At 37.1% G+C, this 12,910-nt stretch overlaps 1 protein-coding gene across 2 annotated transcripts in view; it reads right to left on the reverse strand.

Moving 5' to 3' along the window:
* The window catches only part of CNTNAP5 (contactin associated protein family member 5), a 1,056,232-nt gene that overhangs the window by 537,893 nt on the left and 505,429 nt on the right, over nucleotides 1-12,910 (reverse strand). For both annotated transcript variants that reach the window (XM_054575031.1, XM_054575030.1), the window contains exon 5: nucleotides 940-1,143. In XM_054575031.1, the coding sequence (XP_054431006.1) occupies nucleotides 940-1,143 (204 nt within the window). The remainder of the gene's footprint in view (nucleotides 1-939; nucleotides 1,144-12,910) is intronic.

Consider the following 12,910-nt stretch of genomic DNA (forward strand, 5'->3'; position numbering starts at 1 on the left):
CAAAATGGTCACTTTTTTGTCTACTTCCTCTTTTTATAATTTCCTTTCTTGATTTGCCTTTGAATCTTTCAGAACTCAGCTTCATGCCCTCTGAAGTTGGCTCACTTTTCTTTCAAAAGTGTCTTTGATCACATAAAGGATGATGAGCTCCTTTCTTTCTTCCTTTTGGATACGAAGCTGATTACAGTGAAATGGAGATCTGCTTGAGGTAAAACAGGCCATGATAGACACCAACCCCCAGCAAGGGGCTCATATCCCCAATGTGCAATAGACAGGAGGGTTTTCTGTACTAAATTAACTTGCATCTGACAAGTCTCAAGCTTACCCTGACATAGCCAGGACACCTAAAAAAAATAATACCCCTCATAAAAAGACAGAAGAATGTCCAGAAACTTAGATTTTCCTCATATACATGACATCTCTCCACACACATACACACACACACACACACACACACACACACACACACACACACACACACACACACACACACCCTCTAAAGAAAATAAAATGTTCCTCTTCATTATTCTTTTCTCCAGGAACTTACCTTTCATAAATGTACCAAAGAGAAGGATTGTGAGCATGCTTCGCTATAATGTGTGAATGTGTATGTGTTTAAACTTACTCAATTACTTTAAAAAGACATAACAGACAAAAAGGCAGATAAACAAGTAAATAAATAACCAAACAAAATAAACCTCAGCAATTAACTTCTACCTCTTCTTACTTATCAATATGATCTCATTTCAAATAATTCCATCCACAGATTAACCATTTCAAAATATGGTGGTTTTCTTCTCCAATTGGAATAAAAGAAATACATCACTTGGATTATGCTCCATAAATTTCCACCTCATACACTAGAAGGATCAGAAACTGGAACCTGCTACAAAGATAAGTTTCCCATAGACACCTGAGCAGGGGTAAACTTGACCTTACCCAAGCTGAGGTGCAAAGCAAGCCTCCCTTTCTGGAGCTCCAGGGTGATGTGGTCTCCACGTTGACCTTCTCCATGGAACAAAACCCCATCTCCTTGGATGCTCTTGAACTTCAGTGAGATTACATCTTTTAGAGTGCTTAGCAGCTTCTGGTTGAACCTGTACAGAAGGGAGCTTCTGCCATCAAAGTCAGCAACATCTGATTCTGGGCACAAAAATAGAGGAAGAGAGAAAAAAATCAATGTATATCTTCACAATGGCTAGTGCTACTTCCCAGCTTATTTGTTGTCCATTGCATATGCCTGTTTTTGACAGCTGGAAGGACCTGTTGTTTAAAGGGGAGGTATATATAACTAGATCCACTCTAATTAGATGTGGGGAAATAATTCATGTACAAGTGACCACTACACACTGAGTTAAAGTGAACTGATCATGATCCTAGAAACAAAACCTCTCATGAGGGATATGTCATTTTTTATTTGAGGGGACAGGATGAGAATGCCACTGGTATCTATGTTAGGATCTACTCTTGTCAGATGCAAGAATGTTACAATATCTCATAATTTTTCTTTCTTGTTACTTTGCTTGATCATTAGAGCTGCTCAATCCTCTCCTCTCAGAGCCAAGTTTAGAGATTAAAAAAATAGTCTTATTATTCAACCCTGACTGAGTAGTACTGTTTTTAACTACCATATTATTTTAAATTTTATTTTAATTTATTTTTTCAAATACATTTGTCTCTTCCAACCCCCCACCACTTTCCCTTGACGCCTTCCTCCTTCCCTCCCTCAGCTCTTCCCCTTTGGTTTTGTCCATGAGTCCTTGCTATATGTTCCTTGACTTTTCCCTTCCCTTCCTTGTCCCCGCCCCCCCTCCCTCCTTCCCTCTTGTCTCTGTTGATTTCTTTTCCTTTCAGTGTTGCTGGTCTTATTTTCCTTGCATCTTTGTATCATTGGTTAGGTAAGGATTCTGAGATTTTCTCTGGCTTCAGTGGAAAAGAATACTCAAATGCAGTAAGAAAGGCTTGCTATTTTAAAACAGAGTACAAATACAAAGTGTATAAATTTATTTAAATTGTATGACAAAAATTTTAGAAGTATTTTACCTCATTAAGAAACATATACAGATGACAAATAAGTATATAAAAAGATGCTCCACATCATATGTCATCAGGGAAATGTAAATTAAGACAACAATGAGATATCATTACACACTTATGAGAATGACCTAAATCTGGATTCCTGATAATACCAAATATTAGTTCAGATGTGGAACACAAGGAATACTCATTCATTGCTGGTGAGAACACGAAATGGTACAGCCACTTTGAAAGACAGGTTGGCAGTTTCTTATGATGCTAAATATACTCTTACCATACTATCCAGCAATCACACTCCTTGGTATTTATCAAAAGGAGTTGAAAATTTATGTCTACACAAAAACCTGACATAAATGTTTAAGCAACTTAATTCATAATTTTGAAACTTTGGAAGCAACCAATATGTCCTTCTGTAGAGGATGGATAAATAAATTGTTATATGTCCAGACAATGGAACATTATTTATCCATATAAAGAAATGAATAACCATGGTATAAAAAGACATGGAGAAATGTATATCACAAAGTGAAAGAAGCCAATCTGAAAAGGTTCTATGCTGTATGTTTCCAACTATATGATATTCTGAAAAAGGAAAACAATATGGGAACAATAAAAAAAATCCATGGTGCCCTGGCTGCTGTGACTCAGTGTACTGAATGCTGGCCTGCAAACCAAAGGGTTGCTAGTTGGATTCCCAGCCAGGGTGCATGCCTGAGTAGAGGATGTCCCTGGTAGGGGGCACACAAGAGGCAACTGCACATTGATGTTTCTCTCCTCTTTCTCCCCCGGCTCTCTAAAAGTAAATATATAAAAATTTTAAAAAATTAAAAAAAAACCAGTGGCTGCCACAGAATGGGGAGGAGGTATGCGTAGGTAACACATGCACAGTTTCTAGGGAAGTGAAAATATTCTGCATGATACCATAATGAAAAATATGTTATTGTATTTGCCAAACCTACGGAATGTACATCAAGTGTGACTGGTAATGAAAACTATATATTTTGAATAATTAGAATGTATCAGTTAAAGTTCATCAGTTGTAATAAATGCACCATTTCCTTTGGAGTGCTAATAATAGGTGAGGATGCTTATTTGGGGTCAGCAGTATATAAAAACCTGTCAATTTTGATGTGAGTCTAGAACTTCATTATTTCTTTTTAATGAGCTCTTTATTTTTTATTGTCCAAATACTTTTGTCTCCACCTTCCCACCACCACTTTCTCTGGCCCCACCCACCCCCATCTCCCACACTCAATCCTTCCCCACTTTGGCTTTGTCCATGGGTTCTTTAAACATGTTCCTTGACTTGACCCTTTCCCTTTTTTTCCCCATTACCCTCCTTCCTCCTTTCTTCTCATTACTGTTGATTTGTTTTTTCTTTCAATTTTTCTGGTTATATTTTTATAGATTGTTTGTTTCGTTGATTAGGTTCGACTTATAGCTGAGAACATACGGTATTTGTTTTTCACTGCCTGGCTTATTTCACTCAGCATAATGCTCCCACTTCCATTCATGCTGTTGTGAAGGGTAGTATCTCTCTCTTTCTTTCTTCTGTGTAGCATTCCATTGAGTAAATGTACCATAGTTTTGTTTTTTTTTATCCACTTATTTATTGATGGGCACATAGGTTGCTTCCAGCACTTGGCTATTGTAAATTGTGCTGCTATGAGCATTGGGGTGCATAGGCTCTTTTGAATTGGTGTTTCCAGATTCTTAGGGTATAATCCCAGCAGTAGAATTGCGGGGTCAAAAGGCAGTTTCAATTTTAGCTTTGCAAGGAAATTCCAAACTGTTTTCCACAGTGGTTGCTCCAGTCTGCATTCCCACCAGCAGTGTACTAGGGTTCCCTTTTCTCTACAATCTCACCAGCACTTGTTTGTTGATCTGTTTATGATGGCTATTCTGACTGGTATGAAGCGGTATCTCATTGTGGTTTTAATTTGCATTTCTCTGACCAGTAGTGATGCTGAGCATCCTCTCTTATGTCCCTGGGCCCTGTGTGTGTCCTCCTTGGAGAAGTGTCTGTTCAAGTCCTTTGCCCAGTTTTCAGTTGGACTGTTTGTTCTTTTGGAGTGAAGTCATGTGAGTTCTTTATGCATTTTGGAGATCAAACCCTTGACCAAAGTATCATTGACAAATATATGTTCCCGTACAGTTGGCTCCCTTTTCATTTGCTGATGTTTTCTTTAGCCATGCAAAAACTTCTTATTTTGATGAAGTCCCCCCTTTTTTTTCCTCTCTTTCCTTTATACTCTTTGTTCTAGAGGACATATCAGTGAAAATATTGCTGCATGGAATACATGAGAGTCTCCTGCCTATGTTCTCCTCTAGGACTTTTATGGTGTCACAACTTATACTTAAGTCTTTTATCCCTTTTGAGTTTATTTTTGTGTATGGTGTAAATTTGTGGTCAAATTTCATTTTTTTTCCATGTAGCTGTCCAGCTCTCTCAACACCATTTGTTGAAGAGCCTGTTTTTACTCCATTTTGAGCTTCATCTCCCTCTGTTGAATATTAATTAACCACAGAGACATGGGTTTATGTCTGGGCTCTCTATTCTGTTCCATTAATCTATGTGTCTGTTCTTATGCCAGGAACAGACTGTTTTGATTACAGCAGTCTTGTAGTATAGTTTGATGTCAGGTATTGTGATCCCTCCTATTTTGTTCTTCTTTCTCAAAATTTCAGCAGCTATGCAGGGTCGTTTATGGTTCCATATAAATTTTTTGAATGTTTGTTCTATATCTGTGAAGTATATTATTGGTGTTTTAATAGGGATTGCATTGAATCTCAAAATACCTTTGGGTAGCATGGACTTTTTGATGATGATAATTCTTTTAATCCATGAACATGGTATATGCATCCATTTATTTGTGTCTTCCTTAATTTCTTTCTTCTGTGTTGTGTAGTTTTCTGATATATGTCTTTTATCTCCTTGGTTAAGTTTATTCCTAGGTACTTTATTTTTCTTTTTGCTATAGCAAATGGGATTTTCCCCCTGATTTCTGATTCTGATATTTTTTTTTTTTTTTTTTTTTTAGGGTCTATGCAGTCATCAGCAACTTTTGGTTAGAAACACTTTGCTCCTGAGGAATAAATTATAAGATTGTATTTTAAAACTAATTATAATAAAAGTATTTAAAAATAAGTCTTTAAAAATAAATTAGTAGGGACTATTTTGGAGGTATTATTATACGTTGTTTTTACATTTTTTATTTTTAAATTATGAAATCTTCATAATTAACTTTTATTTTTTATAATATAAAAATAAGGCTAATTATAACTTGAAACTGATTCCTTATATACTATTTACATGGGTGAGATGGCAGTGAATGGGTGTTTAGAGGTGGTGGGCTTAGTCTTATTTGAAATTAATTATTCAGAATTACTCAATATTTTATTATTCACCAAGAAATTAAAATTTACAACTTGAGTATACACAGTAATACATTATGACTTTTTTAACCAAGAAACTAGAAATATTATTTGTAAAACTAGATTTCTGAAATAAAAATAATACTTTTATTGTAATTAATTTTAAAATGCAATCTTATAATTTATTCCACAGGAGTAAAGTGTTTCTAACCAAAAGTTAGCTGATGACTGCCTAGATCCTAAAAGTAAATAGTCTGGACATAGAGAGATTTCCACAAACAACCCATGCTTTCACACTGTCCCCTTACCACTCCATCAGTGACCTACATCTGTCCTAGAGAAAACTACTTGAACCAGATGGAGACTGTGGGCAGTAAGCTGTCATCATCATGGAACAATGAGGATCATAGTATATATCAAATAAGGAGTTTTAAAATACAGTAGACATAGCTTGTCAGCTGGGTCATCTTGGACAACTCTACCTCTCTAAGACTTGATTTTATAAAATGGGGTAATTTATATCCTTCAGAGAAGACTGATGTGAGAAGTAATATGCTAATACATATAAAGTGATATTATATATAAACTGATGCCATCATGTCTGGCACATATTTATGTTAAATCAATAATAGCAGGTGTATTAATATTGATTGGGTTAACTAGAGGGATTGACTCCCTATTCAATCCATTCTATTAGTAGACACTCTACTTTCTCATGCAAAATGACTATTTTTTTTTGTTTTTGGATTCAATAGTTTACTGCCCAAGGGATGTCAAAGAGGCCTTAAGTTTCCCATACAGAGACATTTTAGCTTCTCAAACTCCAGCTGAAGTTCATGGTGTGTACATTGGGTCTGCATGCTCTCTTCTGGTTGCTTTCTCTCTTCCACTGCACCAGAATCTAGGTTTGGAATGGGGTCCCTAAGAGCTGTAATGGGAAATGAGTGGACATGATATATACAATTTGTGGATAGTGATGCTAAGATGGTATGTTATAAAATAGAGAGGTACAGCTGGTGCTAGAGGAACACCAACTTCATAAACTACCTATGGGAGTGGGACAAGTGCTTCCATGAATAAACATTTAATTTATTACTGCTTAAAAGACATACCTTGTACCGTGTATCTTGGTGTGCAGTGGCCCAACTCCTTAATTCTCCACTCCAATGCATTATCTACCCTCAATCCAAATTCATCATAGCACTTAAGACTTACTTCATTTCCTCAAATGACTTGTTAATCCAGTGACAAAAATGATATAGACATTTTGGATAACCTAGACACATGTTATCACTAAGAAAACACATCTCCACATTGTTATGAGATCTTATGGAAACATAGAGAATTGATAAAACAGGAACAAAAGAAAATATTGTTGAAGTCTACAGACCAGGGCTTCAGTTCTGATTTTGCTGCCTCCTGGCAGGTGAATTTGAAGCAGCTGTTTGATATCTCTGAACTTCAATGTTCTTACCTATGAAATAGAGCTAAGAGAATCCAACCCTAAATGGCATTGTGAGAATTATATAAAACTCACACTTGGAACTGACTAGCCACTTATTAACATATAATTCCTTTATTTTGTCATTAATCAATTCTATAAAGGCGGTATGAAGAGAATGGTATGAAAAAAAATTTGTTTGAGTTTAGGGTTCAGTATCCTTCACATTGCACTGAGCAGGCATGCAATCAAGCCCTCATTGTCACCTTCCATATTCTCAAAATAGCCTCATAACCACCCTTCCTGATTCAAGAGATTTTGTCATCTCTTTCTGATACATTCTTTCATTTTCATAAAATATAAGCAACATCACACATCACCTCTGCTGAAACCCTTCAGTAAACTCCCCTGAATTAAAATTAAATCAAATCTTTAAAACACACCAGGATCTGCCTCTTTATTCTTTTCCTACCTCATCTGCTAATTGTCTCCCCAACCCTGACTCCCTTATGACACACTGTACTGAGGGTGTGTGAGTCATGTGAATATACATGTGTGGGAGTGAGGGAATAGGATAACATCCACAAAATGTACAGCCTGAACTCAGTAACGCTCTAAAAGTTGTGCATTAATTTGTTTGACCTATTTAAACACCCTATGATGAGCATACTATTACTATTACTATTACTATCCTACAAATGGGGAAACTATGACACCAAAGGTGAAGAAATACATCATTAGCAAGTGGTAGAGTTGGGAATTCAACCTACCCTTTTAGGCTTACCCCTGCTTTCAGTGTGCTGAGCACTCTCCAAGTACTGTGTCTTTCTCTCCAATGCTCTGAAGTTCAGCTCTAGGTCTTGGTCTTTCTCCTAACAGGTTTCTCCTGTTAATTAATCTCCTTTTAAATGTCTTCTGCTCCTTTCATAATTCACCTCCCAATTGGAACTTGATACATGGTTGTTCCCTGATATACCTATAGTCCATCTCTCCAGCATGACAGTGCATCCTATGAGGACAGGGCCAGATGTGTATTAACCGTCTCATTAAGTCAGAGCATTGTGTTTTCCAGAAACACCTGTGAAAGGACTTAGTAACCTAGTGAGCTTCCAATGCCCAAACATGATGCTGCTTATTGTCCCCGATTCCCTGAGACACCAACTGCCCTCACTCTGTAAGCACTTGGGAGGTGACCCCTGCATTGCTCACATATGCTGCTCACTTGTGTAGAGGTGGGAGGCCCCCTTAGAGAGCATAAAAACAGTTTGGCAAAAGCAGAAGCTACCCTCCTAATACCAACAACAGCTAATGAAAGAAGTTTTTCCTCTCTAAAAGAAGTCAGGCAAATACCCTAGAGACCTTTGCAATGTTGATTAAGTTACACACAAAATGCATCAGATGTTTCACAAATGGAAAAACAGAGGGTAAAAAAAATACATTTTTAAGAAGAATTAAGGTTTTACCCAGCTGAATATTTACTGTTTCCCCCAGACACTGAAACAATGTTAAGGAGTCAACATTCCCAACTTTACTTGGATAAAACAGATTTAAAAAAAACAATAACAGCCAATATTTTTATAATGTTACTGTTAAGAAAAATAATTCTCTTATATGCTGGTTTTTCCACATTAGATATTACTATAAACAATTTGTCCTGATCCTCTGGTTTGGTACTTAATTTGGAGCATGGGGTTTGTTATGGACATCAACCTCTTCATCCATGTTTTACAATTATCTTGAAAGATTATTTTTAAGAATAAAAAAGAAGAAAAGAAAACAAAGGAAAAATTATTGAAAGGTGTGTAAAGAGTAGAAATAGGTTTCTACTGGAAGATGGGAGATGTGCAATCACTTTTGGAAGTAGGTTTAGGGCACCAAGAAAATAGCAAAAAATAAATATAGCTTCTTTATTCCCCTTTAGAACCTCTCTCAGCCACTCATAGAAATATATTACTCTGAACTGAGCAATCCATTTTTAGGGGGAAAAGGAATTAATTAATTGATTTGCCTAACTTAATGTTCTTATCAGCCTTGCAATGTCCATATTTTCCCCACTTATAAAATGAGGATGCCAAAGCTCAGAGAGATCATGTACCTGCCAGAATACTCCACATGAAAATAGGGGTTTGACACCCAGCCATGCACCTTCCCTCATTCAAATAATGGGGGATTGGTGAGAATTACCTCTCATGTACAGTGAGACTGCCCCTGGCGTCATGCAGTGAGAAGTAGTCAGGCACTGGGCCCTGAGAGAGAGAAAGAGAGAGAGAGAGAGAGAGAAAGTGTGTGTGTGTAGGAAAGGAGATGCCAATTTTAAAAGAAGATGAAGTTGAACAGGAAGTTTTCTTTTTATTAAAAGTAGATATGAATTTCCCTGTGGTTTCTGTTCTTTTGTGCTTGCTCCTACTGAGACCAAGTTCACTCAGAAAGTGGCTCCTTCTGGGAGGGAAATGGAAACTACACACATATCTGAGAGGCTATTTGTCAGTAGACATTCAATGCCCTCCCCATCCCATCTCCAGTAAATTTGAACCCCCATCCTAGTTGACTTTTGTGGTCTCACTTCAGTCAGATATTTTTGAACTTGAACCTTTATTGAACCCTCTCAGCATGGTAGAGTCCGCATTCAGCACAGCTTCACAGTAATAAACTCAGAAGAGTTTCCTGCTCTGAAGGGCTAAGATGAAGACACCAGCACTACACAATAACACATTCAGACAGCAGAAGGAAGAAGCTTTCCATTCTAGGCATGGAGGAAAGAGTACAGGGACAGATGTCAATCCATAAAGACTCAGATTTGTTCCAGGTATTGCTCTAGAAGTGTGCTCTCTGCACCAGCATACTGGGTATTTGGAGGGAGACTTTCAGAATTGCAGTATTTGGGATCTCACCACAGACTAATGGAATAACAAACTCTGGGCTTGGATCCCAGCCATCTGTGTGCTGTTGTAACCTCTAGGTCATCCTGATGTTTATCGATGTTAAAGAACCTCTGTGCTAAAGCATAGGATCCCAGAGCTGAGAGAGTCAAGGGATTGGTTACATGGTGGAGGATTTTATAACAGAGGGTATTTTAAATGTGACCCTGAGGTCAGTAGAGAAATAATCACCAATGTATGTGAACTAGGGAAAGCACATCATCAAGTCTGGTTTTCAGAAAATTTACCTGTATTACATGTTTGACCAGCCTTCTCCTCATTCCTGACTACTTGTTCCAGACCTTCTTGTTGGAATTACTCTGTTCCAGTTTCTTTGTCTTTTCATAAGGTGGTGAAGCTTTAATATGATCCTTCTGGTGTTTGGTTGTGTTTTTCCTCTTCCTGCCATGTTGACCACTCGTCAGAGCTTCTTAACTCATCAACAGTGCCCAGAACCCAGCTGTTAGAGATTTACTTCTTGGGTGGATAATTTCTCCCTCTCTCTCAAAATTGATTTTTAGAATTTCAATATTATAAACTCAGTTCAATTCAATGTGTGATTTGTTCAGATGGTCATACGTTGGCAGGTTTTTCTAAACTATGAAAGATGGGTCAGCTGTGGACCCAAGAAGTCTTCAGGATAAAGACATTCCTACAGCTTGTAAACCTCTCCTTGTAGTTCAGGATAAATCAAGCACACACTTCCTTGTATTCCAGTGGCACTGAGAATGTCAGTACTGGCTAACTTCCCACTGAGCCCATAATTGCTGACCCAGCTGTCATACCTTGTTTCCTGACAAAGACAGAGTTCTAGAGGCATATTCTGAGATATCTGATGGATGTTAATAGCTTGTCAACAAACCAGCTGAGAAAAGGGTTCCACTGAAATGATTCCAAGCTCAAATTCCCAATTGAGCTGGGAAGGGGTTTCATATAGGTTTGTGATATAGAGTGTGCTTTCTCATAGGCTGGGCAACGGAAGCTCCAAGTTGACAAAGAAACTATTGCTTCACACTGAGACAATTAGTCCCACTCAGATTCTTCAGCTGCTCACAGTAAACATGATTTTTGATACGATTACAGTTGAAACTTCTCTCATAATATACTATGTAAGAAAAATGATGATTATTCAGACCATACATTTGCACTGAATACTCGAGGTCTTTGGCTAGCAATCCACAAACCACAAATGTTTCCACAGTCAGTTCAAATGTGCTTAGATCTTCCACCACTTCTGTGAGTTTTCTAGGCCTTATAAGAAGTTCATGATAACCTCAGATAAACTACAAAAACAATGTAAGTTTCTAAAGCTAACTGTGACACCTCCTAAGAATAGCTTTTCTTCCAGAATTTCTGACATTTCTCTGTATGACAACAAGTGAGAAACAGGATAGGTGGCAAGGAGACAGTACAGAAAAATCAAAGCTCTGAATTCCAAACCTATCTTCAGCATATAGTCATTTTAGCTTTAACAGTGCAACATGCCTGCTTATAATATCTAGGATTTTTAGATATCTTAGACTTGTAGATGTCTCTGAGTACATTTAAAATTCATAGTACAACTGGATTGTTCACTAACTAAAAAATTATTCCAAAATAATGCATTAATTTTAAGTAACTTTCAAAGTATTAGAAATGCTTTTATTTGTTTATTCTTAAATTCATTGAAGCTATTGGGCATAATCCGTACATTTTTTAGTCAATGTGCTGAGCTGTGAGATGCAAAGATGATTGGATTCAGACATAAGAACATTAACACAGCAGGTGAATTGCTTTATTGGAGTAGGATGTAATGAGGTGAAGCAGAGTTAGAGTTCTTATAATTTATTACCCAAATAGCAACTTGTGCCACTACTCAGGGAGCTCTAGATTATCAAACTGGACAGCACATGGGCTAGCTGGGACATATGGTCACCCCAAGTGAAATGTGCAATGTGAGACATGGCTGATCACCCCTACTAAGGTGCAGACAGGCTAACAGAAGCTTTCATGAAGGGGATAATGTTGCACAAATTTATTCATCAGTTCACAGAAAGAATGATCAAAGTAAAGGCTGACACTGAGCAGCCAGCCCCTGTGAAAATAGCATAACACAGTTATGAACTGCTCCCATTTTCAGATGACTATCAGTGGTCTTCAGCCACAATACACAATTGCTCCCTGACAGGGTGTTCCATTTAAATAGTAGTGTCAAAATTGGAGAAGAGAATTGTAATTTTCCCCTAAGGCTAGTTACCATTATTTTTCCTGGAAAAAAAAAAAAGAAAAAGATTTGCCATGGTTTTATATTTGGGGAAAATTGAACATTCTTTATTAATGATTCTACCTGGGCACAATCTACAGAACTTAATGCAAGAAATCAGTAGGAGGAATAACAGAACATCAGTTCAGTGACCATTTCAACAGAGAGTAAATGTAAGGCAAACTGTAAGAGACAAGGCTTTGACACTGTATGGAAACCACTGCTGTATAAAGTGTTTAGTATAACTATTAGGTCATTTTGCCTTTTAAGGTTTTCTTTAAAATTACCACTATTAGCATATGGGTCAAGAGAATCAGAGCCATATAGTCAGATAATTCGCATATATTACTCCATCAGGAAAAAAACATTAGCTGTAGATTTTATCCTCCTCTGCTAGCCTTAAATAAGACATAGTTTCCTCAACCTCTACTACAAGAATTTATGTCTGCTTTTCACACCTATAACAATTTTGAACTCCTAAACAGCATGGGTTGTCTTATTTATTTATTTGTTTCTGTATGTCCAGAGCCTAGCAGAAAGGGGCTTCTGAGTGAATTGATCGTCTGCTGAAAACACTTTCATATTCTCAACAAACCAAAAAATACTTATTTAATGCTTTCATTGCACATGTATATGTAAATTTGTCTCTTCACAGGAAAAAAAAATTAGATATCTCTACATAAACTAAGAAATAATAGTAGGCAGATTGCATTCTTTGACTAATTCAATTTAAAGACATTTCTGGACCTCAATATCCTCATCAATAAAATGAATAATCACAATAAATAATCTTGGTTGTTTTTTCAACTTTAAAACATTATGATATCTGGAATAGGGTCCAAACCTCACACTGGGGGTTTCCAAGTCTGAGTTCTGACAGCTGCCATCTTGCCTCTC

Source organism: Pteronotus mesoamericanus, unplaced genomic scaffold, assembly GCF_021234165.1.
Source record: "Pteronotus mesoamericanus isolate MK-2021 breed Mesoamerican mustached bat unplaced genomic scaffold, CSHL_Meso_final contig_27, whole genome shotgun sequence".
NCBI lineage: Eukaryota > Metazoa > Chordata > Mammalia > Chiroptera > Mormoopidae > Pteronotus > Pteronotus mesoamericanus.